Here is a 27,812-nt window from a genome sequence, read left to right as displayed (position 1 = left end):
ACAGGGTAGATGGTGTTCTAGAGGACTTACAGGGTAGATGGTGTTCTAGAGGACTTACAGGGTAGATGGTGTTCTAGAGGACTTATAGGGTAGATGGTGTTCTATGGGACTTACAGGGTAGATGGTGTTCTATAGGACTTACAGGGTAGATGGTGTTCTAGAGGACTTACAGGGTAGATGGTGTTCTAGAGGACTTACAGGGTAGATGGTGTTCTATAGGACTTACAGGGTAGATGGTGTTCTAGAGGACTTACAGGGTAGATGGTGTTCTAGAGGACTTACAGGGTAGATGGTGTTCTAGAGGACTTATAGGGTAGATGGTGTTCTATGGGACTTACAGGGTAGATGGTGTTCTAGAGGACTTACAGGGTAGATGGTGTTCTAGAGGACTTACAGGGTAGATGGTGTTCTAGAGGACTTACAGGGTAGATGGTGTTCTAGAGGACTTACAGGGTAGATGGTGTTCTATTGCACTTACAGGGTAGATGGTGTTCTATGGGACTTACAGGGTAGATGGTGTTCTATGGGACTTACAGGGTAGATGGTGTTCTAGAGGACTTACAGGGTAGATGGTGTTCTAGAGGACTTACAGGGTAGATGGTGTTCTATGGGACTTACAGGGTAGATGGTGTTCTATGGGACTTACAGGGTAGATGGTGTTCTAGAGGACTTACAGGGTAGATGGTGTTCTAGAGGACTTACAGGGTAGATGGTGTTCTATTGGACTTACAGGGTAGATGGTGTTCTAGAGGACTTACAGGGTAGATGGTGTTCTAGAGGACTTACAGGGTAGATGGTGTTCTAGAGGACTTACAGGGTAGATGGTGTTCTAGAGGACTTACAGGGTAGATGGTGTTCTAGAGGACTTACAGGGTAGATGGTGTTCTAGAGGACTTATAGGGTAGATGGTGTTCTATGGGACTTACAGGGTAGATGGTGTTCTATAGGACTTACAGGGTAGATGGTGTTCTAGAGGACTTACAGGGTAGATGGTGTTCTAGAGGACTTACAGGGTAGATGGTGTTCTATAGGACTTACAGGGTAGATGGTGTTCTAGAGGACTTACAGGGTAGATGGTGTTCTATGGGACTTACAGGGTAGATGGTGTTCTAGAGGACTTACAGGGTAGATGGTGTTCTAGAGGACTTACAGGGTAGATGGTGTTCTATGGGACTTACAGGGTAGATGGTGTTCTAGAGGACTTACAGGGTAGATGGTGTTCTAGAGGACTTACAGGGTAGATGGTGTTCTAGAGGACTTACAGGGTAGATGGTGTTCTAGAGGACTTACAGGGTAGATGGTGTTCTAGAGGACTTACAGGGTAGATGGTGTTCTATGGGACTTACAGGGTAGATGGTGTTCTAGAGGACTTACAGGGTAGATGGTGTTCTAGAGGACTTACAGGGTAGATGGTGTTCTAGAGGACTTACAGGGTAGATGGTGTTCTATGGGACTTACAGGGTAGATGGTGTTCTATGGGACTTACAGGGTAGATGGTGTTCTAGAGGACTTACAGGGTAGATGGTGTTCTAGAGGACTTACAGGGTAGATGGTGTTCTATTGGACTTACAGGGTAGATGGTGTTCTAGAGGACTTACAGGGTAGATGGTGTTCTAGAGGACTTACAGGGTAGATGGTGTTCTAGAGGACTTACAGGGTAGATGGTGTTCTAGAGGACTTACAGGGTAGATGGTGTTCTAGAGGACTTACAGGGTAGATGGTGTTCTAGAGGACTTATAGGGTAGATGGTGTTCTATGGGACTTACAGGGTAGATGGTGTTCTATAGGACTTACAGGGTAGATGGTGTTCTAGAGGACTTACAGGGTAGATGGTGTTCTAGAGGACTTACAGGGTAGATGGTGTTCTATAGGACTTACAGGGTAGATGGTGTTCTAGAGGACTTACAGGGTAGATGGTGTTCTAGAGGACTTACAGGGTAGATGGTGTTCTATGGGACTTACAGGGTAGATGGTGTTCTATGGGACTTACAGGGTAGATGGTGTTCTAGAGGACTTACAGGGTAGATGGTGTTCTAGAGGACTTACAGGGTAGATGGTGTTCTAGAGGACTTACAGGGTAGATGGTGTTCTAGAGGACTTACAGGGTAGATGGTGTTCTATTGCACTTACAGGGTAGATGGTGTTCTATGGGACTTACAGGGTAGATGGTGTTCTATGGGACTTACAGGGTAGATGGTGTTCTAGAGGACTTACAGGGTAGATGGTGTTCTATGGGACTTACAGGGTAGATGGTGTTATATGGGACTTACAGGGTAGATGGTGTTCTAGAGGACTTACAGGGTAGATGGTGTTCTATGGGACTTACAGGGTAGATGGTGTTCTAGAGGACTTACAGGGTAGATGGTGTTCTATAGGACTTACAGGGTAGATGGTGTTCTAGAGGACTTACAGGGTAGATGGTGTTCTATGGGACTTACAGGGTAGATGGTGTTCTAGAGGACTTACAGGGTAGATGGTGTTCTAGAGGACTTACAGGGTAGATGGTGTTCTATGGGACTTACAGGGTAGATGGTGTTCTAGAGGACTTACAGGGTAGATGGTGTTCTAGAGGACTTACAGGGTAGATGGTGTTCTAGAGGACTTACAGGGTAGATGGTGTTCTAGAGGACTTACAGGGTAGATGGTGTTCTAGAGGACTTACAGGGTAGATGGTGTTCTATGGGACTTACAGGGTAGATGGTGTTCTAGAGGACTTACAGGGTAGATGGTGTTCTAGAGGACTTACAGGGTAGATGGTGTTCTAGAGGACTTACAGGGTAGATGGTGTTCTAGAGGACTTACAGGGTAGATGGTGTTCTATGGGACTTACAGGGTAGATGGTGTTCAAGAGGACTTACAGGGTAGATGGTGTTCTAGAGGACTTACAGGGTAGATGGTGTTCTAGAGGACTTACAGGGTAGATGGTGTTATATAGGACTTACAGGGTAGATGGTGTTCTAGAGGACTTACAGGGTAGATGGTGTTCTATGGGACTTACAGGGTAGATGGTGTTCTAGAGGACTTACAGGGTAGATGGTGTTCTAGAGGACTTACAGGGTAGATGGTGTTCTAGAGGACTTACAGGGTAGATGGTGTTCTAGAGGACTTACAGGGTAGATGGTGTTCTATGGGACTTACAGGGTAGATGGTGTTCTAGAGGACTTACAGGGTAGATGGTGTTCTAGAGGACTTACAGGGTAGATGGTGTTCTATGGGACTTACAGGGTAGATGGTGTTCTATGGGACTTACAGGGTAGATGGTGTTCTAGAGGACTTACAGGGTAGATGGTGTTCTAGAGGACTTACAGGGTAGATGGTGTTCTATTGGACTTACAGGGTAGATGGTGTTCTAGAGGACTTACAGGGTAGATGGTGTTCTAGAGGACTTACAGGGTAGATGGTGTTCTAGAGGACTTACAGGGTAGATGGTGTTCTAGAGGACTTACAGGGTAGATGGTGTTCTAGAGGACTTACAGGGTAGATGGTGTTCTAGAGGACTTATAGGGTAGATGGTGTTCTATGGGACTTACAGGGTAGATGGTGTTCTATAGGACTTACAGGGTAGATGGTGTTCTAGAGGACTTACAGGGTAGATGGTGTTCTAGAGGACTTACAGGGTAGATGGTGTTCTATAGGACTTACAGGGTAGATGGTGTTCTAGAGGACTTACAGGGTAGATGGTGTTCTAGAGGACTTACAGGGTAGATGGTGTTCTATGGGACTTACAGGGTAGATGGTGTTCTATGGGACTTACAGGGTAGATGGTGTTCTAGAGGACTTACAGGGTAGATGGTGTTCTAGAGGACTTACAGGGTAGATGGTGTTCTAGAGGACTTACAGGGTAGATGGTGTTCTAGAGGACTTACAGGGTAGATGGTGTTCTATTGCACTTACAGGGTAGATGGTGTTCTATGGGACTTACAGGGTAGATGGTGTTCTATGGGACTTACAGGGTAGATGGTGTTCTAGAGGACTTACAGGGTAGATGGTGTTCTAGAGGACTTACAGGGTAGATGGTGTTCTATGGGACTTACAGGGTAGATGGTGTTCTAGAGGACTTACAGGGTAGATGGTGTTCTAGAGGACTTACAGGGTAGATGGTGTTCTATGGGACTTACAGGGTAGATGGTGTTCTAGAGGACTTACAGGGTAGATGGTGTTCTAGAGGACTTACAGGGTAGATGGTGTTCTAGAGGACTTACAGGGTAGATGGTGTTCTAGAGGACTTACAGGGTAGATGGTGTTCTAGAGGACTTACAGGGTAGATGGTGTTCTATGGGACTTACAGGGTAGATGGTGTTCTAGAGGACTTACAGGGTAGATGGTGTTCTAGAGGACTTACAGGGTAGATGGTGTTCTAGAGGACTTACAGGGTAGATGGTGTTCTAGAGGACTTACAGGGTAGATGGTGTTCTATGGGACTTACAGGGTAGATGGTGTTCAAGAGGACTTACAGGGTAGATGGTGTTCTAGAGGACTTACAGGGTAGATGGTGTTCTAGAGGACTTACAGGGTAGATGGTGTTATATAGGACTTACAGGGTAGATGGTGTTCTAGAGGACTTACAGGGTAGATGGTGTTCTATGGGACTTACAGGGTAGATGGTGTTCTAGAGGACTTACAGGGTAGATGGTGTTCTAGAGGACTTACAGGGTAGATGGTGTTCTAGAGGACTTACAGGGTAGATGGTGTTCTAGAGGACTTACAGGGTAGATGGTGTTCTATGGGACTTACAGGGTAGATGGTGTTCTAGAGGACTTACAGGGTAGATGGTGTTCTAGAGGACTTACAGGGTAGATGGTGTTCTATGGGACTTACAGGGTAGATGGTGTTCTATGGGACTTACAGGGTAGATGGTGTTCTAGAGGACTTACAGGGTAGATGGTGTTCTAGAGGACTTACAGGGTAGATGGTGTTCTATTGGACTTACAGGGTAGATGGTGTTCTAGAGGACTTACAGGGTAGATGGTGTTCTAGAGGACTTACAGGGTAGATGGTGTTCTAGAGGACTTACAGGGTAGATGGTGTTCTAGAGGACTTACAGGGTAGATGGTGTTCTAGAGGACTTACAGGGTAGATGGTGTTCTAGAGGACTTATAGGGTAGATGGTGTTCTATGGGACTTACAGGGTAGATGGTGTTCTATAGGACTTACAGGGTAGATGGTGTTCTAGAGGACTTACAGGGTAGATGGTGTTCTAGAGGACTTACAGGGTAGATGGTGTTCTATAGGACTTACAGGGTAGATGGTGTTCTAGAGGACTTACAGGGTAGATGGTGTTCTAGAGGACTTACAGGGTAGATGGTGTTCTATGGGACTTACAGGGTAGATGGTGTTCTATGGGACTTACAGGGTAGATGGTGTTCTAGAGGACTTACAGGGTAGATGGTGTTCTAGAGGACTTACAGGGTAGATGGTGTTCTAGAGGACTTACAGGGTAGATGGTGTTCTAGAGGACTTACAGGGTAGATGGTGTTCTATTGCACTTACAGGGTAGATGGTGTTCTATGGGACTTACAGGGTAGATGGTGTTCTATGGGACTTACAGGGTAGATGGTGTTCTAGAGGACTTACAGGGTAGATGGTGTTCTATGGGACTTACAGGGTAGATGGTGTTATATGGGACTTACAGGGTAGATGGTGTTCTAGAGGACTTACAGGGTAGATGGTGTTCTATGGGACTTACAGGGTAGATGGTGTTCTATGGGACTTACAGGGTAGATGGTGTTCTATGGGACTTACAGGGTAGATGGTGTTATATAGGACTTACAGGGTAGATGGTGTTCTAGAGGACTTATAGGGTAGATGGTGTTCTATGGGACTTACAGGGTAGATGGTGTTCTATGGGACTTATAGGGTAGATGGTGTTCTATGGGACTTACAGGGTAGATGGTGTTCTATGGGACTTACAGGGTAGATGGTGTTCTATGGGACTTACAGGGTAGATGGTGTTCTATGGGACTTACAGGGTAGATGGTGTTCTATGGGACTTACAGGGTAGATGGTGTTCTATGGGACTTACAGGGTAGATGGTGTTCTATGGGACTTACAGGGTAGATGTTTCCCCGGACCAGATAGTGCTTCTCAGGCTTCAGGACCAGGTAATCTCCTCTGAAGGGGACAATACGAGGGTCTGGACTGCAGCCAGAGATCTGAGCGAGGCGGTCAGAGTAGAGACCACCACAGGTCAACACATACCGACACCTTACCTCCTTACCCTGAGGAGACCACACACACACCCACACACACACACTAGTTACAACTTAAAAACAAACAAAGAAAGTTCTGATAGTCATTTCCATGGCATTTTACCACACACACACACACACACACACACACACACACACACACACACACACACACACACACACACACACACACACACACACACACACACACACACACACACACACACACACCTACCTTTGAGTCTCTGATAGCGATGGGATATTTCATTCCTGAAATGTTTTGAAAGAAAAAAATAATAAAACATTCACAAATGCATCCCACCTTTCATCAAATCTATGAGTGTTCTGTGAGGTGAGGAAAGTAAGGAACAGATACCGTCAGTGTTACCCGCGGGGCTTTCCTTCACCATGGCCATGTCACATGCCTCATATTCAGTAACCACGGTCCCTCCCGCCTCCTGGAAGTCTTTGCCGTATGCCAGTGACACCAGCCTCCAGTCCACGATGCCAGTGTAGGGAGAGTCCAGGGCCAGCAGACCCTGGACGGAAGAGTTTAACCATAAGGCGTTTACACTGATACTCTTACCCTGGGCTGTGTACCAAATGGCACCCTGTTCGCTATAAAGAGCACTACTTTTGACCAGGGAATATGACGTCATTTCCAAACCAGGCCATAAGTAGTGCTCTGTAAAGGCAATAGGGTGTAATTTCAGACTCAACCTTGGACTTTCACTATGAAGCACCTTAGTAAAGAGACTTGAATGCCGTCTCGTTCACACTCTCCGCCCTTCTCCCTCACCCTGCAGTAGGGCCCTCTCCCTCTCTCACCCTGCAGTAGGGCCCTCTCCCTCTCTCACCCTGCAGTAGGGCCCTCTCCCTCTCTCACCCTGCAGTAGGGCCCTCTCCCTCTCTCACCCTGCAGTAGGGCCCTCTCCCTCTCTCACCCTGCAGTAGGGCCCTCTCCCTCTCTCACCCTGCAGTAGGGCCCTCTCCCTCTCTCACCCTGCAGTAGGGCCCTCTCCCTCTCTCACCCTGCAGTAGGGCCCTCTCCCTCTCTCACCCTGCAGTAGGGCCCTCTCCCTCTCTCACCCTGCAGTAGGGCCCTCTCCCTCTCTCACCCTGCAGTAGGGCTCTCTCCCTCTCTCACCCTGCAGTAGGGCTCTCTCCCTCTCTCACCCTGCAGTAGGGCCCTCTCCCTCTCTCACCCTGCAGTAGGGCCCTCTCCCTCTCTCACCCTGCAGTAGGGCTCTCTCCCTCTCTCACCCTGCAGTAGGGCTCTCTCCCTCTCTCACCCTGCAGTAGGGCTCTCTCTCACCCTGCAGTAGGGCTCTCTCCCTCTCTCACCCTGCAGTAGGGCTCTCTCCCTCTCTCACCCTGCAGTAGGGCCCTCTCCCTCTCTCACCCTGCAGTAGGGCCCTCTCCCTCTCTCACCCTGCAGTAGGGCCCTCTCCCTCTCTCACCCTGCAGTAGGGCCCTCTCTCACCCTGCAGTAGGGCCCTCTCCCTCTCTCACCCTGCAGTAGGGCTCTCTCCCTCTCTCACCCTGCAGTAGGGCTCTCTCCCTCTCTCACCCTGCAGTAGGGCTCTCTCCCTCTCTCACCCTGCAGTAGGGCCCTCTCCCTCTCTCACCCTGCAGTAGGGCCCTCTCCCTCTCTCACCCTGCAGTAGGGCCCTCTCTCACCCTGCAGTAGGGCCCTCTCCCTCTCTCACCCTGCAGTAGGGCCCTCTCCCTCTCTCACCCTGCAGTAGGGCCCTCTCTCACCCTGCAGTAGGGCCCTCTCCCTCTCTCACCCTGCAGTAGGGCCCTCTCCCTCTCTCACCCTGCAGTAGGGCCCTCTCCCTCTCTCACCCTGCAGTAGGGCCCTCTCTCACCCTGCAGTAGGGCTCTCTCCCTCTCTCACCCTGCAGTAGGGCTCTCTCCCTCTCTCACCCTGCAGTAGGGCTCTCTCCCTCTCTCACCCTGCAGTAGGGCCCTCTCCCTCTCTCACCCTGCAGTAGGGCCCTCTCCCTCTCTCACCCTGCAGTAGGGCCCTCTCTCACCCTGCAGTAGGGCCCTCTCTCACCCTGCAGTAGGGCCCTCTCCCTCTCTCACCCTGCATTAGGGCCCTCTCTCACCCTGCAGTAGGGCCCTCTCCCTCTCTCACCCTGCAGTAGGGCCCTCTCCCTCTCTCACCCTGCAGTAGGGCCCTCTCCCTCTCTCACCCTGCAGTAGGGCCCTCTCCCTCTCTCACCCTGCAGTAGGGCCCTCTCCCTCTCTCACCCTGCAGTAGGGCCCTCTCTCACCCTGCAGTAGGGCTCTCTCCCTCTCTCACCCTGCAGTAGGGCTCTCTCTCACCCTGCAGTAGGGCTCTCTCCCTCTCTCACCCTGCAGTAGGGCTCTCTCCCTCTCTCACCCTGCAGTAGGGCTCTCTCCCTCTCTCACCCTGCAGTAGGGCTCTCTCCCTCTCTCACCCTGCAGTAGGGCTCTCTCTCTCTCACCCTGCAGTAGGGCTCTCTCTCTCTCTCACCCTGCAGTAGGGCTCTCTCCCTCTCTCACCCTGCAGTAGGGCTCTCTCTCTCTCTCACCCTGCAGTAGGGCTCTCTCCCTCTCTCACCCTGCAGTAGGGTTCTCTCCCTCTCTCACCCTGCAGTAGGGCTCTCTCTCACCCTGCAGTAGGGCTCTCTCTCACCCTGCAGTAGGGCTCTCTCTCACCCTGCAGTAGGGCCCTCTCTCACCCTGCAGTAGGGCTCTCTCCCTCTCTCACCCTGCAGTAGGGCTCTCTCTCACCCTGCAGTAGGGCTCTCTCCCTCTCTCACCCTGCAGTAGGGCTCTCTATCTCTCTCACCCTGCAGTAGGGCTCTCTCTCACCCTGCAGGAGGGCTCTCTCTCACCCTGCAGTAGGGCTCTCTCCCTCTCTCACCCTGCAGTAGGGCTCTCTCCCTCTCTCACCCTGCAGTAGGGCTCTCTATCTCTCTCACCCTGCAGTAGGGCTCTCTCTCACCCTGCAGTAGGGCTCTCTCTCACCCTGCAGTAGGGCTCTCTCTCACCCTGCAGTAGGGCTCTCTCCCTCTCTCACCCTGCAGTAGGGCTCTCTATCTCTCTCACCCTGCAGTAGGGCTCTCTCTCACCCTGCAGTAGGGCTCTCTATCTCTCTCACCCTGCAGTAGGGCTCTCTCTCACCCTGCAGTAGGGCTCTCTCTCTCTATCACCCTGCAGTAGGGCTCTCTCTCACCCTGCAGTAGGGCTCTCTCTCTCTCTCACCCTGCAGTAGGGCTCTCTCTCACCCTGCAGTAGGGCTCTCTCTCACCCTGCAGTAGGGCTCTCTCTCACCCTGCAGTAGGGCTCTCTCTCACCCTGCAGTAGGGCCCTCTCTCACCCTGCAGTAGGGCCCTCTCTCACCCTGCAGTAGGGCTCTCTCTCACCCTGCAGTAGGGCTCTCTCCCTCTCTCACCCTGCAGTAGGGCTCTCTCCCTCTCTCACCCTGCAGTAGGGCTCTCTCCCTCTCTCACCCTGCAGTAGGGCTCTCTCTCTCTCACCCTGCAGTAGGGCTCTCTCGCTCTCTCACCCTGCAGTAGGGCTCTCTCCCTCTCTCACCCTGCAGTAGGGCTCTCTCTCTCTCTCACCCTGCAGTAGGGCTCTCTCCCTCTCTCACCCTGCAGTAGGGTTCTCTCCCTCTCTCACCCTGCAGTAGGGCTCTCTCCCTCTCTCACCCTGCAGTAGGGCTCTCTCTCACCCGGCAGTAGGGCCCTCTCTCACCCTGCAGTAGGGCTCTCTCCCTCTCTCACCCTGCAGTAGGGCTCTCTCTCACCCTGCAGTAGGGCTCTCTCCCTCTCTCACCCTCCAGTAGGGCTCTCTCCCTCTCTCACCCTGCAGTAGGGCTCTCTCCCTCTCTCACCCTGCAGTAGGGCTCTCTCCCTCTCTCACCCTGCAGTAGGGCTCTCTCTCTCTCACCCTGCAGTAGGGCTCTCTCTCTCTCTCACCCTGCAGTAGGGCTCTCTCCCTCTCTCACCCTGCAGTAGGGCTCTCTCTCTCTCTCACCCTGCAGTAGGGCTCTCTCCCTCTCTCACCCTGCAGTAGGGCTCTCTCCCTCTCTCACCCTGCAGTAGGGCTCTCTCCCTCTCTCACCCTGCAGTAGGGCTCTCTCTCACCCTGCAGTAGGGCTCTCTCTCACCCTGCAGTAGGGCCCTCTCTCACCCTGCAGTAGGGCTCTCTCCCTCTCTCACCCTGCAGTAGGGCTCTCTCTCACCCTGCAGTAGGGCTCTCTCCCTCTCTCACCCTGCAGTAGGGCTCTCTATCTCTCTCACCCTGCAGTAGGGCTCTCTCTCACCCTGCAGGAGGGCTCTCTCTCACCCTGCAGTAGGGCTCTCTCCCTCTCTCACCCTGCAGTAGGGCTCTCTCCCTCTCTCACCCTGCAGTAGGGCTCTCTATCTCTCTCACCCTGCAGTAGGGCTCTCTCTCACCCTGCAGTAGGGCTCTCTCTCACCCTGCAGTAGGGCTCTCTCTCACCCTGCAGTAGGGCTCTCTCCCTCTCTCACCCTGCAGTAGGGCTCTCTATCTCTCTCACCCTGCAGTAGGGCTCTCTCTCACCCTGCAGTAGGGCTCTCTATCTCTCTCACCCTGCAGTAGGGCTCTCTCTCACCCTGCAGTAGGGCTCTCTCTCACCCTGCAGTAGGGCTCTCTCTCACCCTGCAGTAGGGCTCTCTCTCTCTATCACCCTGCAGTAGGGCTCTCTCTCACCCTGCAGTAGGGCTCTCTCTCTCTCTCACCCTGCAGTAGGGCTCTCTCTCACCCTGCAGTAGGGCTCTCTCTCACCCTGCAGTAGGGCTCTCTCTCACCCTGCAGTAGGGCTCTCTCTCACCCTGCAGTAGGGCCCTCTCTCACCCTGCAGTAGGGCCCTCTCTCACCCTGCAGTAGGGCTCTCTCTCACCCTGCAGTAGGGCTCTCTCCCTCTCTCACCCTGCAGTAGGGCTCTCTCCCTCTCTCACCCTGCAGTAGGGCTCTCTCCCTCTCTCACCCTGCAGTAGGGCTCTCTCCCTCTCTCACCCTGCAGTAGGGCTCTCTCTCTCTCACCCTGCAGTAGGGCTCTCTCTCTCTCTCACCCTGCAGTAGGGCTCTCTCCCTCTCTCACCCTGCAGTAGGGCTCTCTCTCTCTCTCACCCTGCAGTAGGGCTCTCTCCCTCTCTCACCCTGCAGTAGGGTTCTCTCCCTCTCTCACCCTGCAGTAGGGCTCTCTCCCTCTCTCACCCTGCAGTAGGGCTCTCTCTCACCCTGCAGTAGGGCTCTCTCTCACCCTGCAGTAAGGCCCTCTCTCACCCTGCAGTAGGGCTCTCTCCCTCTCTCACCCTGCAGTAGGGCTCTCTCTCACCCTGCAGTAGGGCTCTCTCCCTCTCTCACCCTGCAGTAGGGCTCTCTCTCACCCTGCAGTAGGGCTCTCTCCCTCTCTCACCCTGCAGTAGGGCTCTCTCTCACCCTGCAGTAGGGCTCTCTCTCACCCTGCAGTAGGGCTCTCTATCTCTCTCACCCTGCAGTAGGGCTCTCTCTCACCCTGCAGTAGGGCTCTCTCTCACCCTGCAGTAGGGCTCTCTCTCACCCTGCAGTAGGGCTCTCTATCTCTCTCACCCTGCAGTAGGGCTCTCTATCTCTCTCACCCTGCAGTAGGGCTCTCTCTCACCCTGCAGTAGGGCTCTCTCTCACCCTGCAGTAGGGCTCTCTCTCACCCTGCAGTAGGGCTCTCTCTCACCCTGCAGTAGGGCTCTCTCTCACCCTGCAGTAGGGCTCTCTCTCTCACCCTGCAGTAGGGCTCTCTCTCTCGGATCCCCTTGGCGTCTATCATGGTGAGGTCACGCACGTTGTTCTTCTGTCCTCGCTCGTACAGCGCTTTGAGCCTGGGAATCTCCTCTCGCTCCACAGCGACGATCAGCTGCCAACACACAGACAGGAACAGAAAATATGTTGTGATCAACTTTTTATTTATTTTTCAAAGAACAACAGAAACACCACATAGGAGCCGGAATGAAGAGACAGGAAGAGACTGTATTATACAGGAAGAGACCGTATTATACAGGAAGAGACCGTATTATACAGTGATATACAGGAAGAGACCGTATTACACAGGAAAAGACCGAATTATACAGGAAGAGACCGAATTATACAGGAAGAGACCGAATTATACAGGAAGAGACCATATTATACAGGAAGAGACCGTATTATACAGGAAGAGACCGTATTATACAGTGATATACAGGAAGAGACAGTATTATACAGTAAGAGACAGTATTATATATTTTTTTTTTAATGTTGCATTGTCATATACACCGGATAGATGCGGTGAAATATGTTGTTTTACAGGGTCAGTCATAGTAGTACAGCGACCCCTGGAGCAAATTAGGGTAAGGTGCCTTACTCAAGGGCACATCGACAGATTTTTTTTTCATTTTGTCGTCTCTGGGTGTTCGAACCAGCGACCTTTCGGTTTCTGGCCCAACGCTCTAACCGGCCCAACGCTCTAACCGGCCCAACGCTCTAACCGGCCCACCGCTCTAACCGGCCCACCGCTCTAACCGGCCCACCGCTCTAACCGGCCCACCGCTCTAACCGGCCCACCGCTCTAACCGGCCCAACGCTCTAACCGGCCCAACGCTCTAACCGGCCCAACGCTCTAACCGGCCCAACGCTCTAACCGGCCCAACGCTCTAACCGGCCCAACGCTCTAACCGGCCCAACGCTCTAACCGCTATGCAAGAAGCCACGACCCTGTAAACCAGTTATTGCAGGTAAATACAATGAAATTAGACCATAAATACAAATCGCACACCGAGCTACATCAACACCCCCCCCCAATGATCTGATTAGCATTGACATACTCTCTGGATATACTGTAAATAGTATACCGGTTATGGTGAAACGTGTCATGCACAAACTGTGAAACGATACTAGCAAATACTACGATTATTTTTATATTTATTTAACCTTACTATAACCTTTAACCATTGTTCAACCTTGAGGTTAGAAACCTCCTTTTGCAAGCGGGGGACCTGCATAGAAGAATATACTAAATTCAGCTACTAGGTGCTTTAGGGGAAGAAAACAGTTTGAGGTCCAAATCCAAGCGATACGTCTACTCATCAATATTTACTAAACCACAACAACAACAACATAAGGCCAAACCCAATGTGAATTAGACGTATTTGAGAGAACTCACCTTTCCACACCTCTTATAGGGGAGTCCTTTCTTGTCCAGGTATTCGTAGGCCATAGTGGCCCCTTTGCCACAGAGACGGGCCTTCAGAGACCCAGGGGTATAGTAAATCCCACTGTGGATCACACCACTGTTGTGGCCGCTTTGGTGGATGGCTGAGGACGGGACACGGAACAGTGTTAATTCCCCAATAAGGTTGTAGGGAAAAGATGAGCACAAAGAAGAACTGTGGTAATAACATAGAAAACGTGTTTGGCTGATGAGACCAGGACAGAGTGGCACAATAGAAACTTGTTTTCCTTGGGAAATGTTTTCCGTTATGGAACAGTGCAAAAATGTTTTTGCAACGGTGTACGACTAATGAATGCACCCCAGGCTAACATGAAGGTCAAGTTAGTGACCCCTCCCTCCCCTAACCACCACGTACCCAGGTCCTTCTCCTTCTCCAGCAGAATGAAGCTAAGCGTGGGGTGTCTGAGGATGAGCTCTCTGGCTGAAGCCAGGCCCACGATGCCTCCACCCACCACAGCCACATCATACGTACTGCAACACAAAGGCATGTCATCAGGGGTTCATTAGTAGTCGGCGGTAACGGGCAGGTGAAGGGTTCATTAGTAGTCAGCGTTAAGGGACAGGTGAGGGTTCATTAGTAGTCATCGTTAAGGGACAGGTGAGGGTTCATTAGTAGTCAGCATTAAGGGACAGGTGAGGGTGCATTAGTAGTCATCATTAAGGGACAGGTTAAGGGTTCATTAGTAGTCAGCGTTAAGGGACAGGTGATGGTTCATTAGTAGTCAGCGTTAAGGGACAGGTGAGGGTTCATTAGTAGTCAGCGTTAAGGGACAGGTGAGGGTTCATTAGTAGTCAGCATTAAGGGACAGGTGAGGGTTCATTAGTAGTCAGCATTAAGGGACAGGTGAGGGTTCATTAGTAGTCATCATTAAGGGACAGGTGAGGGTTCATTAGTAGTCATCGTTAAGGGACAGGTGAGGGTTCATTAGTAGTCATCGTTAAGGGACAGGTGAGGGTTCATTAGTAGTCATCGTTAAGGGATAGGTGAGGGTTCATTAGTAGTCATCGTTAAGGGACAGGTGAGGGTTCATTAGTAGTCATCGTTAAGGGACAGGTGAGGGTTCATTAGTAGTCAGCGTTAAGGGACAGGTGATGGTTCATTAGTAGTCATCGTTAAGGGACAGGTGAGGGTTCATTAGTAGTCAGCGTTAAGGGACAGGTGAGGGTTCATTAGTAGTCAGCGTTAAGGGACAGGTAATGGTTCATTAGTAGTCAGCGTTAAGGGACAGGTGATGGTTCATTAGTAGTCAGCGTTAAGGGACAGGTGAGGGTTCATTAGTAGTCAGCGTTAAGGGACAGGTGATGGTTCATTAGTAGTCAGCGTTAAGGGACAGGTGAGGGTTCATTAGTAGTCATCGTTAAGGGACAGGTGAGGGTTCATTAGTAGTCATCGTTAAGGGACAGGTGATGGTTCATTAGTAGTCATCGTTAAGGGACAGGTGGGGGTTCATTAGTAGTCATCGTTAAGGGACAGGTGAGGGTTCATTAGTAGTCATCGTTAAGGGACAGGTGAGGGTTCATTAGTAGTCATCGTTAAGGGACAGGTTAGGGTTCATTAGTAGTCAGCGTTAAGGGACAGGTGAGGGTTCATTAGTAGTCATCGTTAAGGGACAGGTTAGGGTTCATTAGTAGTCAGCGTTAAGGGACAGGTGAGGGTTCATTAGTAGTCAGCGTTAAGGGACAGGTGGGGGTTCATTAGTAGTCAGCGTTAAGGGACAGGTGGGGGTTCATTAGTAGTCAGCGTTAAGGAACAGGTGAGGGTTCATTAGTAGTCAGCGTTAAGGGACAGGTGATGGTTCAGTAGTAGACAGCGTTAAGGGACAGGTGAGGGTTCATTAGTAGTCAGCGTTAAGGGACAGGTGATGGTTCAGTAGTAGTCAGCGTTAAGGGACAGGTTAGGGTTCATTAGTAGTCAGCGTTAAGGGACAGGTGAGGGTTCATTAGTAGTCAGCGTTAAGGGACAGGTGGGGGTTCATTAGTAGTCAGCGTTAAGGGACAGTTGGGGGTTCATTATTAGTCGGCGTTAAGGGACAGGTGAGGGTTCATTAGTAGTCGGCGGTAACGGGCAGGTGATGGTTCAGTAGTAGTCAACGTTAAGGGACAGGTTAGGGTTCATTATTAGTCAGCGTTAAGGGACAGGTGAGGGTTCATTATTAGTCAGCGTTAAGGGACAGGTGAGGGTTCATTATTAGTCAACGTTAAGGGACAGGTTAGGGTTCATTATTAGTCAGCGTTAAGGGACAGGTGGGGGTTCATTATTAGTCAGCGTTAAGGGACAGGTGAGGGTTCATTAGTAGTCGGCGGTAACGGGCAGGTGATGGTTCAGTAGTAGTCAGCGTTAAGGGACAGGTGAGGGTTCATTAGTAGTCGGCGGTAACGGGCAGGTGATGGTTCAGTAGTAGTCAGCGTTAAGGGACAGGTGAGGGTTCATTAGTAGTCAGCGTTAAGGGACAGGTGAGGGTTCATTAGTAGTCATCGTTAAGGGACAGGTGAGGGTTCATTAGTAGTCAGCGTTAAGGGACAGGTGAGGGTTCATTAGTAGTCATCGTTAAGGGACAGGTGAGGGTTCATTAGTAGTCAGCATTAAGGGACAGGTGAGGGTTCATTAGTAGTCAGCATTAAGGGACAGGTGAGGGTGCATTAGTAGTCATCATTAAGGGACAGGTGAAGGGTTCATTAGTAGTCAGCATTAAGGGACAGGTGAGGGTTCATTAGTAGTCAGCATTAAGGGACAGGTGAGGGTTCATTAGTAGTCAGCATTAAGGGACAGGTGAGGGTTCATTAGTAGTCAGCATTAAGGGACAGGTGAGGGTTCATTAGTAGTCAGCATTAAGGGACAGGTGAGGGTTCATTAGTAGTCAGCATTAAGGGACAGGTGAGGGTGCATTAGTAGTCATCGTTAAGGGACAGGTGAGGGTTCATTAGTAGTCAGCGTTAAGGGACAGGTGAGGGTTCATTAGTAGTCATCGTTAAGGGACAGGTGAGGGTTCATTAGTAGTCAGCGTTAAGGGACAGGTGAGGGTTCATTAGTAGTCATCGTTAAGGGACAGGTGAGGGTTCATTAGTAGTCAGCATTAAGGGACAGGTGTGGGTTCATTAGTAGTCAGCATTAAGGGACAGGTGAGGGTGCATTAGTAGTCATCATTAAGGGACAGGTGAAGGGTTCATTAGTAGTCAGCATTAAGGGACAGGAGAGGGTTCATTAGTAGTCAGCATTAAGGGACAGGTGAGGGTTCATTAGTAGTCAGCATTAAGGGACAGGTGAGGGTTCATTAGTAGTCAGCATTAAGGGACAGGTGAGGGTTCATTAGTAGTCAGCATTAAGGGACAGGTGAGGGTGCATTAGTAGTCATCGTTAAGGGACAGGTGGGGGTTCATTAGTAGTCAGCGTTAAGGGACAGGTGAGGGTGCATTAGTAGTCATCATTAAGGGACAGGTGAGGGTGCATTAGTAGTCAGCATTAAGGGACAGGTGAGGGTGCATTAGTAGTCATCATTAAGGGACAGGTGAGGGTGCATTAGTAGTCATCAAAGGGACAGGTGAGGGTTCATTAGTAGTCATCATTAAGGGACAGGTGAGGGTTCATTAGCAGTCATCCAGGACACTGCATTAGATCACTTTTAAATAGTTTCTACCATCAAGCCCACATCCTCATCTAATCCAGGAATGATCCAGTGAGAAACAGAATCCTTACCTAACCCTAACAGAATAAAGTTCCAGAAAGAAGTCATCACTTCCTATTCATACTACTCAGACACTTTAAGTCACTTCAAGGTGACAGAACTTGTATTCCTGAACTTACAGATGCGGATACTAGTGATGTGGTTCCATGCTAATCAGGAGCTCCGTGGAGTGGATCCGTCGTATCAGGAAGTAAATTAGTTATTCATGGTAGCCATTGGAATCTCTGTAGAGTTGCTATTTAACTTGTGACATTCCTGGGTTACTCATTATACTAATAAAGTCAGATTTAAAAATCAACAAATATGACATCAGTTTTTTTTTTTTTAAGGGTTAAAGGGATACAAGACTGTGTACATATCTGGTTGTGTTGGTAACATCACTACATATCCCTTTGAGCAGAGCGGGGAGAAGCTGCCTGTTGTCACAGTTCCAAGACCAGTCAGAAATGTCTAGCGAACCCTACGCCAAATGGATCTCCAAACTGACACTGGATCCGCGTTAAGTAGCAAATGATATCCTTCGCCACCGTTGTCTTACGACACGACTATTCAACAAAACAATAAATAATAATAATGTTTATTTCCAGCAAATGTCTTAGTTTACATGAGAGTATAACTAGTAAAAGGAGTTGAAGTTGAGGGTGCAGTATTTCTGAAGTTTGACAATGAGGATGTAAACTAGCATAGTTCAGCTAGTTTAGCCAGGGAAAACGAGGAGCTTGGGGACTGGATATAGACAGGTGTACATGCGCACTAGGTTCATTCAGGAGACAGATTGTAGTTTTTATGCCCTAATATCAGGAGTTGTGAACGGAAAGTTCAATTCAGAGACTGAAATGAATACAAAATATTTAAGGAGAGCGAATCGATATACAATCCTGAAATCAGCTGTAACTGTCAATAGTAAAACAAAGCTTATAACGATATGATTAAATAATACATTTGTCTCCCCAATTTCGATCTCGTCTCATCGCTGCAACTCCCCAACGAGCGACGGTCAAGTCATGCGTCCTCCGAAACATGACCCGCCAAACCGTGCTTTTTAACACCCACCCGCTTAACCCGGAAGCCAGCTGCACCGATGTGTCGGAGGAAACACCATTCACCTGACGACCGAGGTCAGCCTGCAGGCGCCCGGCCTGCCACAAGGAGTCGCTAGAGCGTGAGGAGCCAAGTAAAGCCCCCCGGCCAAACCTTACCCGAACCCGGACGACGCTGGGCCAATTGTGCGCCACCCTATGGGACTCCCGATCATGGCCGATTGAGATAAAGCCCGGGATCGAACCAGGGTCTGTAGTGACGCCTCTAGCACTGCGATGTAGTGCCTTAGACCGCTTCGCCACTCTGGAGCCCATAACCAGCTTTGTTTTAAAAAAATGTTTTAGTGAAACTGAAACCCAAAACTTAAATGGTGAAGTTGCTTCCGGACACAGTAGACTCCTCCTCACCACTCAATTGAAGGCATCTTTACAAACATGGACCAGTTGCGCTCTGAGGCAGCTGATGTTGGTGGGATTTGGAGGCAACAGGGAATAAGCCTCAGATCCACAAAGTCCCTTCCACCAGGTGGCTGATGAGATATGTTGGCACGACTGCCATATTACATCTCCATCCCAAAGCCCTTGCTTGGAAGTGTACTTCGCCAGACTGCCAAGAACCTTGCCCTCATCCAGGCCAAGGTGGCGAGACACGGTAGTGATGACACCATAGGCCTTGTTGATTTCTGCACCAGACAGGATGCTCTTGCCAGCATAGTTGGGGTCCAACATGTACGCTGCGGCGTGTATGGGCTTCAGGCAGAAGTTTTCACGCTTTTTGATGTATTTCAGAACTGCAGTTTCCTCTGTTTGGAGCAACAGTGAAGTGGGCAGGGCAGTATGGATTTCTTCTCTTACATCTGCAAGCAGAGTCTGAACATCAGACAGGATGGCATTGTCTCCCTCAATCTGTGCAATGGCTACTGCTATAGGTTTCAGGCTGCTTACCACTCTCTCCCAAAATACATCATCCAGGAGGATCCTCTTGATGGGGCTGTCCATATCGGCAGACTGTGATATGGCCATTTCTTGGAGAGACTCCTTCCCCTCCAGGAGACTGTCAAACATGATGACCCTTCACATACCTAACCATTTCCTTGGCTCTCTTGTAGACTGTATCCATTGTTTTCAGTGTCATGTCCTTGAAGAGCAGATTCAATGCATGAGCAGCACAGCCAATGGGTGTGATGTGAGGGTAGGACCCCTCCACTTTAGACCAAGCAGCCTTCATGTTCGCAGCATTGTCTATCACCAGTGCAAATACCTTCTGTGGTCCAAGGTCATTGATGACTGCCTTCAGCTCATCTGCAATGTAGAGACCGGTGTGTCTGTTGTCCCTTGTGTCTGTGCTCTTGTAGAATACTGGTTGAGGGGTGGAGATGATGTAGTTAATTATTCCTTGCCCACGAACATTCGACCACCCATCAGAGATGATTGCAATACAGTCTGCTTTCTGTATGATTTGCTTGACCTTCACTTGAACTCTGAACTCTGCATCCAGCCAATGAGTAGATAAAGCATGTCTGGTTGGAGGGGTGTATGCAAAAAATTATTTATGTCATAAAATATATTCACTCCACCCAGTATTGTAAAAAACATACCGGAAAGCATGTAGTCCTTGGCTCAGACAGTGTAGTAGTGTGGGCTCAATAGCATCTCATTAGTGTGCAAGATCTTGAGAATCAGCTGTACATGTGATGGAAGAGTGTACTGTGCATGCAGAGGGTTGCATTGAATTGAATTCCATTGAATTGGGGATAGTTTAACCAAAATATGCCACAAGACCTAGAATTTCTTTGTGTATCCCACACAAAAAAAGGTCCACTGTTAGAAGCTAACTTTTTTGATGAATTTAAGCAAAATTACCCAAATTCCAGGGCTTAACTTCCCACGGAAAAATTCCGACCCTAATTTTACTGCTGCATCAGTTACTTGATGTGGAATAGAGGTTCCATGTAGTCATGGCTCTATGTAGTACTGTGTGCCTCCCAATGTCTGTTCTGGACTTGGGGACTGTGAAGAGACCTCTTGTGGCATGTCTTGTGGGGTATGCATGGGTGTCCCGAGCTGTGTGCCAGTAGTTTAGACAGACAGCTCGGTGTATTTAACATGTCAATACCTCTCATAAATAAAAGTAGTGATGAAGTCAATCTCTCCTCCACTTTGAGCCAGGAGAGATTGACATGAATGTTATTAATATTAGCTCTCTGTCTACATCCAAGGGCCAGCCGTGCTGCCAATTGCAATTTCTGAGCCAATTGTAATTTTCCTAAGTCCTTTTTTTGTGGCACCTGACCACACTACTGAACAGTAGTCCAGGTGCCACAAAACTAGGGCCTGTAGGACCTGCCTTGTTGATAGTGTTGTTAAGAAGGTAGAAACTAGGGCCTGTAGGACCTGCCTTGTTGATAGTGCTGTTAAGAAGGTAGAAACTAGGGCCTGTAGGACCTGCCTTGTTGATAGTGCTGTTAAGAAGGTAGAAACTAGGGCCTGTAGGACCTGCCTTGTTGATAGTGCTGTTAAGAAGGTAGAGACTAGGGCCTGTAGGACCTGCCTTGTTGATAGTGCTGTTAAGAAGGCAGAGCATCACTTTATTATAGACAGACTTCTAATAAAATGCAAATTAATTACTTAAAAATCATACAATGTGATTTTCTGGATTTTTGTTTTAGATTCTGTCTCTCACAGTTGAAGTGTACCTATGATAAAAATTACAGACCTCTACATGCTTTGTTAGTAGGAAAATCTGCAAAATCGGCAGTGTATCAAATACTTGTTCTCCCCACTGTATATACACTTAAATGTAAATGTTGTTCTCCCCACTGTACATTGCTTTTAGTTTTAGAAATATTTAGGACTAACTTATTCCTTGTCACTCATTCTGAAACTAACTGCAGCTCTTTAAGTGTTGTAGTCATTTCAGTCGCTGTAGTAGCTGACGTGTATAGTGTTGAATCATCCGCATACATAGACACTCTGGCTTTGTTGTCAGTGGCATGTTGTTAGTAAAGTTCCATAGTGTACACATCAACAATAAACTATCATGGTCCAAACACACCAAAACAGTCATGAAGAGGGCACAACAAAGCCTATTCCCTCTCAGGAAACTGAAAAGATTTGGCATGGGTCCTCAGATCCTCAAAAGGTTCTACAGCTGCACCATCGAGAGCATCCTGACTGGTTGCATCACCGCCCTGGTATGGCAACTGCTCGGCATCCGACCATGAGGCACTACAGAGGGTAGCGCGTACGGCCCAGTACATCACTGGGGCCAAGCTTCCTGCCATCCAGGACCTCTATACCAGGCGGTGTCAGAGGAAGGCCCTAAAAAGTCATATATACCCCCTGCATATTTGATTTGATATTTATAGCCTCACTATTGTTATTTTACTGCTGCTCTTTAATTATTTGTTACTTATCCATTTTCTTTACTTGACACTTAATTTTCTTAAAACTGCATTGTTGGTTAAGGGCTTGAAAGTAAGCATTTCACTGTAAGGTCTACACTTGTTGTATTCGGCGTATGTGACAAAAAACATTTGATTTTAATTGTTTGATTGTTAGTCTATATCAATTCCCCATTACATATATCACCAGTAGTACCATGGCAAGGTGACTGGGAATATGGTTGAATACAAACAGTGTAGTTATTCCCTCCGTAAGGCAAAAAGCAACTGGCAAAACATCAGTACAGAGACATAGTGGTGTCGCAATTCAACAGCTCAAACACGAGACGTATGTGGCAGGGTCTACAGTCCCAAGGACTGTGGGCTCTCGTTCTCTGTGGCCGTCGTGAATAAGACATTGTAAGCGAGTTAGCCCTCGCAAGGCTACCGGCCCAGACGGAATCCCTAGCCGCGTCCTCAGAACATACGCAGACCAGCTGGCTTGGAGTGTTTACAGACATATTCAATCTCTCCCTATCCCAGTCTACTGTCCCCACTTGCTTCAAGATGTCCACCATTGTTCCTGTACCCAAGAAAGCAAAGGTAACTGAACTAAATGACTATCGCCCCATAGGACTCACTTCTGTCATCATAAAGTGCTTTGAGAGGCTAGATAAGGATCATATCACCTCTACCTTACTACACCCTAGACCCACTTCAGCTTGATTACCGCCCCAATAGATCCACAGACGATGCAATCACACTGCCCTATCCCATCTGGACAAGAGGAATACCTATGTCAGAATGCTGTTCATTGACTATAGCTCAGCATTCAGCACCATAGTACCCTCCAAACTCATCATTAAGCTCGGGGCCCTGGGTCTGAACCCCGCCCTGTGCAACTGGGTCCTGGACTTCCTGATGGGACGCCCCCAGTTGGTGAAGGTAGGAAACAACACCTCCACTTCGCTGATCCTCAACACAGAGGCCCCACAAGGGTGCGTGCTCAGCCCACTTCTGTACTCCCTGTTCACCCATGACTGCGTGGCCACGCACGCCTCCAACTCAATCATCAAGTTTGTAGACGACACAACAGTTGTAGGCTTCGATGGGGCCGCAGTGGAGAAGGTGGAAAGCTTCAAGTTCCTCGGCGTACACGTCACTGACAATTTGAAATGGTCCACCCACACAGACAGTGTGGTGAAGAAGGTGCAACAGTGCCTCTTCAACCTCAGGAGGCTGAAGAAATTCAGCTTGAGCCCTAAGACCCTCACAACCTTTTACAGATGAACAATTGAGAGCATCCTGTCGGGCTGTATCACCGCCTGGTACGGCAAATGCACCGCCCGCAATCGCACGCAATCGCACGTCTCTCCAATGGGTGGTGTGGTCTGCCCAACGCATCACCAGGGGCACACTGCCTGCCCCCCTGCCCCCCAGGACACCGGTGTCACAGGAAGGCCAGGTTAATGTTTTTTTTCTCCCTTCTGGTTAATTAGATCTCTGGCGTCTTCGTGAGGCATTTGTCTTATTTCATCAAAACGTAAGTCAGACAAGCTCAATGCGTTTTGTTGATTTTATTAAAACACATAGGGTGTGTCTATCGGTTGGTCGAAAGAACTGACGACTTTCGGTTGACCAAGATGTTTTGTTGTTGTTGTAGACAGCCCTACTGTTAGCAAAGGTGTCAGGAGCTTGCGAACATACCGGCTGTGCACATCAAGCCCAGATCATAGTCTCGTTAGTCAAGATCCATAAAGCCCACTAGCAGCTGCCTAGGCTAGACAATTTGGTACGTTCCCACCTCTGCACACACACACACTCACCGGTCTGTCTCCACTCACCTGTGTATTCTAGCTGTTCTGCAGGTCGTGGACTTTGGCACGGTTGCAAATAAAGCAGCCAATGACGCGCTGTTTAGTGTCCGTATCATTTCGACAGAGATTGAATAGCAACCTATACTAGCTTTGACAGTAACATCAATTGCCGTGCACACATGTTGTGTGAATATGTTTTAATTAAACAGCAGTTGTCCACAAGGTTTCTCTTGCTATGGCAGTCATAATCAAATTCCTTGCTGCCACGAAGCTCTGCCCCTTTGCCCCTTCACCCACTTCGAGGAGCCAATGGCAAGGCGCGTCTCTCCTACGTAAAAGGGTTAAAGTTCAGAACACTGGAGACATGCTCGCAATGTAAATACACTAGCTAACTGACTGGTGAACGCAAGGTAAGTGAAGTATCAGTTAACAAATACGTCAACGAATGCAATCTCACACCTTGATTGTTTGGCCCTTTTTATGTTTTAAGCAAGTTGTTTTCTTTATGTGTGTCTTGTGTGGTGCTGCGCCATTGGTAACTGTCTGCAGCGTTGTTAGCTAATGCCTTCTAACAAACAGTTTATCTAGGATTAATTTAGTTTATCTGTCTGGATCAACGCAACGTGCTTCATTGTTTAGACATCATTCTAAATTAGTGTGTCGATTGTAACATTTTTGACAACTCATTTAAAAAGCCCATCAGTCTTACAGTAGAGGACACCCCTCAACATATATCTTCAGGTCTGAAAGACATTACACGGTATGAAGCTGCTGTCGCAGTAATATAATACTATGTAATGTCTTTCAGACCTAAAGATATGAGGCTGCTGTCGCAGTAATATAATACTATGTAATGTCTTTCAGACCTGAAGATATGAGGCTGCTGTCGCAGTAATATAATACTATGTAATGTCTTTCAGACCTGAAGATATGAGGCTGCTGTCGCAGTAATATAATACTATGTAATGTCTTTCAGACCTGACGATATGAGGCTGCTGTCGCAGTAATATAATACTATGTAATGTCTTTCAAACCTGAAGATATGAGGCTGCTGTCGCAGTAATATAATACTATGTAATGTCTTTCAGACCTGACGATATGAGGCTGCTGTCGCAGTAATATAATACTATGTAATGTCTTTCAAACCTGAAGATATGAGGCTGGCAGTAATATAATACTATGTAATGTCTTTCAGACCTGACGATATGAGGCTGCTGTCGCAGTAATATAATACTATGTAATGTCTTTCAGACCTGACGATATGAGGCTGCTGTCGCAGTAATATAATACTATGTAATGTCTTTCAGACCTGACGATATGAGGCTGCTGTCGCAGTAATATAATACTATGTAATGTCTTTCAGACCTGAAGATATGAGGCTGCTGTCCAAGGCAGCACTGCAGACCGTTCTCGCCTCACAGAAAACTCTGTCACTTGAGGGCAGCAGACCGTTCTGGGGATGGCTCAATGCTGTCTTCAACAAGTGAGTGACACAATCATCAGTCCTGATCAACAGCATCTAATACTAGATTTTAGCTTACAGAATACATTACATTTGACATATTAGCAGACACTCTTATCCGGAGTGACTTATTAGTCATGTACTAATAGCTGTATTGTGGTCCACAGACCTGAGGTAGTAATGACTATATTCTTTATGTATTACTAGTGATTGTATTCTTGTCACCAGAGTAGACTATGAGCGTATCAAGGCGGTGGGCCCAGACCGTGCTGCCGCAGAGTGGCTGACGAGGTGCGGTGCCAAGGTGAGGTTCCAAGGGTTCGACCGCTGGCAACACGACTACAACGGCCTGCCCACTGGCCCTCTGGGACGATACAAGATCCAGGGCATCGACGCCACAGACTCTTGCATCATGTACAAAGGCTTCGATCACCTGGGTACGTTTTCCAATGCAGCCTTCCAATCTCAAAAAAAGCCTTTTTTGGTGTTGGTGTCTCGCTAGCCTCGACGGTGAGGTGAAATCCTGTGGCAGAGGTCTCACTGTTCTCAGAACCAGATATCGTGATTACGCTGAGCAGCTACTCAATTTGTGTTTACAGTTTGACACAAGACACTAGTGTCTGTTCTAGTGACTTTGACTAAATACAAATCAATTTATTAATAGACAGTCTTCTATTATCAATTATTCACTTTTAATTTAAGCATTGCATGCCCTGGTGGGGGGTGAATAGAATGCTGTCATTTGGTATTTTTAACAAGAAAAAGATTTCAGTTCCATATGGTTGGCTTTAATAATGTTCAGCTAATCCCATACAATCCGACACCTGGGCGTGTTAGGAGAAAGTGAGAGGTGAGGGTGAAAGTTAGTGTCTTCCAGACTGTTTACCTGGTGAGTGACGCAGGAGAGCAGGATGTTTTACACCAGGAAGCGAGACTGAGAACACTGTCTGTCACCCTGCCCGGCCCGGCACCCTGCCCGGCCTGGTCTGGCATGCTTTGCACTGGGCTCAGAGAAACCTCTATAGAGCCCTCTATAGCCTGGTCGCAGATCTTTGTGCTGTATTGCAACATCCTGTGACTTGTCATGGCAATTTTTTATTTTTTTATATAACTAGGCAAGTCGGTTAAGAACAAATTCTTATTTACCATGACGGCCTAGGAACAGTGTTAACTGCATTGTTCAGGGGCAAAACGACAGATTTTTACCTTGTCAGCTCGGGTATTCGATCTAGCAACGTTTCGGTTACTGGCCCAACGTTCTAACCACTAGGCTTCCTGCCGCCCCAAAATGACCATAAGAGTTGGCAATATAGCACAATCCGATCTGGGACCAAGCTGTTAAAATTAAAAGTATGTTAAATTCGATGTTTCCCCTCCCAGATGGACTAGAGCATGTAGAAGAGCTGAAACTCAACAAGAGTATGTACATAGAGGATGCCTGCTTAGAGAGAATAAGCACCATAGAGAACCTACAGGCCAGCCTGTACAAGATGGAGGTGGTCTCCTGTGGGAACGTGACTGACAAGGGTATCATCGCCCTGCATAAACTCAGGTGGGTCTGCTACTGTGCCTGGGAACATCATTATGGAAGTTGGACTGTACTATATGCCAACGAGTCAAATAATAAAAAAAAATCAGTGGATATTGATCCCCTGAAGCTACATACTATAGAAACAAACAACACGGTGGGGTTATAGTGGAGGCTGTTTTCATGTTGACGTTCCGGCACAAGGCTTTTCTCATGACCAGTCTCCATGACGACTTGACTATATTAGTGTGTGTATATTAAGTTTGACAATCTCCCAGGAGTCTAGAACATCTGTACCTCAGCGACCTGCCGGGAGTGGTGGAGAAGGAGAAGACCGTGGAGAGACTCCAGACGGCTCTACCTGGGCTGGACATAGAGCTGGATCTGGTCTGACAGACTGAGGATGAACCCACAACCACAGGCTGTGACTTGACAGACACAGAGGGACAGTCTGGCACAGCGGGTCGTGTCATGATGACCAGATGATGCACGTTGTTTTGAAGCAAATTTGAATTGCTGTTTTGGTCCCTTTTTACCTTCTCCCGTTTGGTTTCTAGTGAATACGACCTTGGTCCCAGATCTGTTGGTGCTGTCTTGCCATGGGCCAGTACTCTATGGCCTACGGTCATTAGCATGACCATAGGAGTTGGCAAGATGGCACAAACACATGTGGGACACGGGACAAATGAGATTACTATCGCAACATGTTTTCAACTGGACTGTATTGATATTGACTGAAACATAAGTATGACAGGAATTGTTTATTAAATATGACTCCATTTAAAAAGTACTTAGACTGTAAACAAGGCTGTGGATTTCATTGATTCATTAGATAAGAAATTATTTATCATTTGTAACATGTCCAAGAGTAGACGCCTATAGAAGTCCTTAGCTCCGGTCTTCTGATAGCAGTGTATTTGATGAATCATTACTATGTTTAAATGTCTTAGGGCTCTATTCAATCCAATCCGTAAGGTAATGTTCCCGCGGCGACTGCATACACAGTCAACGCTGCCGATGTCGGCTCGATCAGAAACTACATTTATACTGAACAAAAATAAACGCAATAATTTTAGTCACAGTTCATATGAGGAAATCAGTCAATTGAAATAAATTCATTAGACCCTAATCTATAGATTTCACATGACTGGGAATACAGATGTGGTCACTTAAACTGTTCATTTTTTTTAAAGGTAGGAGATTGGGTCAGAACTGGTGTGGCCACCATTTGCCTCATGCTGCGCAACACATCTCCTTCACAGAGTTGATCAGGATGTTGCCCCACTCCTCAATGTCTGTGTAAAGTTGCTGGATATTGGCGGGAACTGGAACACGCCTATCCAGAGCTTCCCAAACATGCTGAGTAGATGACATGTCTGGTGAGTATGCAGGCCATGGAAGAACTGGGACATTTACAGCTTCCAGGAATTGTGTACAGATCCTTGTTACACACAGCCGTGCT

General features: G+C 48.5%; 2 protein-coding genes across 2 annotated transcripts in view; one reads left to right on the top strand and one right to left on the bottom strand.

Annotated features, from left to right (window-relative positions):
- The window catches only part of l2hgdh (L-2-hydroxyglutarate dehydrogenase), a 35,468-nt gene extending 11,835 nt beyond the window's left edge, over nucleotides 1-23,633 (bottom strand). Inside the window, exons 1-7 of the mRNA XM_071366828.1 lie at nucleotides 23,388-23,633; nucleotides 13,793-13,908; nucleotides 13,369-13,520; nucleotides 11,956-12,087; nucleotides 6,565-6,727; nucleotides 6,424-6,458; nucleotides 6,051-6,218 (exon numbers count right to left, since the gene is read on the bottom strand). Of these exons, the coding sequence (XP_071222929.1) occupies nucleotides 6,051-6,218; nucleotides 6,424-6,458; nucleotides 6,565-6,727; nucleotides 11,956-12,087; nucleotides 13,369-13,520; nucleotides 13,793-13,908; nucleotides 23,388-23,476 (855 nt within the window). The 5' untranslated portion in view covers nucleotides 23,477-23,633. The remainder of the gene's footprint in view (nucleotides 1-6,050; nucleotides 6,219-6,423; nucleotides 6,459-6,564; nucleotides 6,728-11,955; nucleotides 12,088-13,368; nucleotides 13,521-13,792; nucleotides 13,909-23,387) is intronic.
- Nucleotides 23,634-23,642: 9 nt separating this feature from the next.
- dmac2l (distal membrane arm assembly component 2 like) lies at nucleotides 23,643-27,153 on the top strand. Its single transcript, XM_071366835.1, has 5 exons — nucleotides 23,643-23,770; nucleotides 24,724-24,843; nucleotides 25,051-25,259; nucleotides 26,203-26,374; nucleotides 26,629-27,153. The coding sequence occupies exons 2-5, from the start codon at nucleotides 24,734-24,736 to the stop codon at nucleotides 26,741-26,743; spliced, it is 606 nt and encodes a 201-aa protein (XP_071222936.1). The 5' UTR covers nucleotides 23,643-23,770; nucleotides 24,724-24,733; the 3' UTR covers nucleotides 26,744-27,153.
- Nucleotides 27,154-27,812: the final 659 nt, after the last annotated feature.

This window comes from Salvelinus alpinus, chromosome 25 (assembly GCF_045679555.1).
Source record: "Salvelinus alpinus chromosome 25, SLU_Salpinus.1, whole genome shotgun sequence".
NCBI classification, from domain to species: domain Eukaryota; kingdom Metazoa; phylum Chordata; class Actinopteri; order Salmoniformes; family Salmonidae; genus Salvelinus; species Salvelinus alpinus.
This window is presented reverse-complemented; position numbering and strand designations above follow the sequence as displayed.

What these genes read in the sequence shown, in the direction of transcription:
- dmac2l (XM_071366835.1), top strand. Translation starts at nt 24,734, where the DNA reads ATGAGGCTGCTGTCCAAGGCAGCACTGCAGACCGTTCTCGCCTCACAG. An exon ending in CTCAATGCTGTCTTCAACAA is followed by an intron (nt 24,844 to 25,050) that starts GTGAGTGACACA and finishes TCTTGTCACCAG; the next exon opens with AGTAGACTATGAGCGTATCA. An exon ending in ATCGCCCTGCATAAACTCAG is followed by an intron (nt 26,375 to 26,628) that starts GTGGGTCTGCTA and finishes ACAATCTCCCAG; the next exon opens with GAGTCTAGAACATCTGTACC.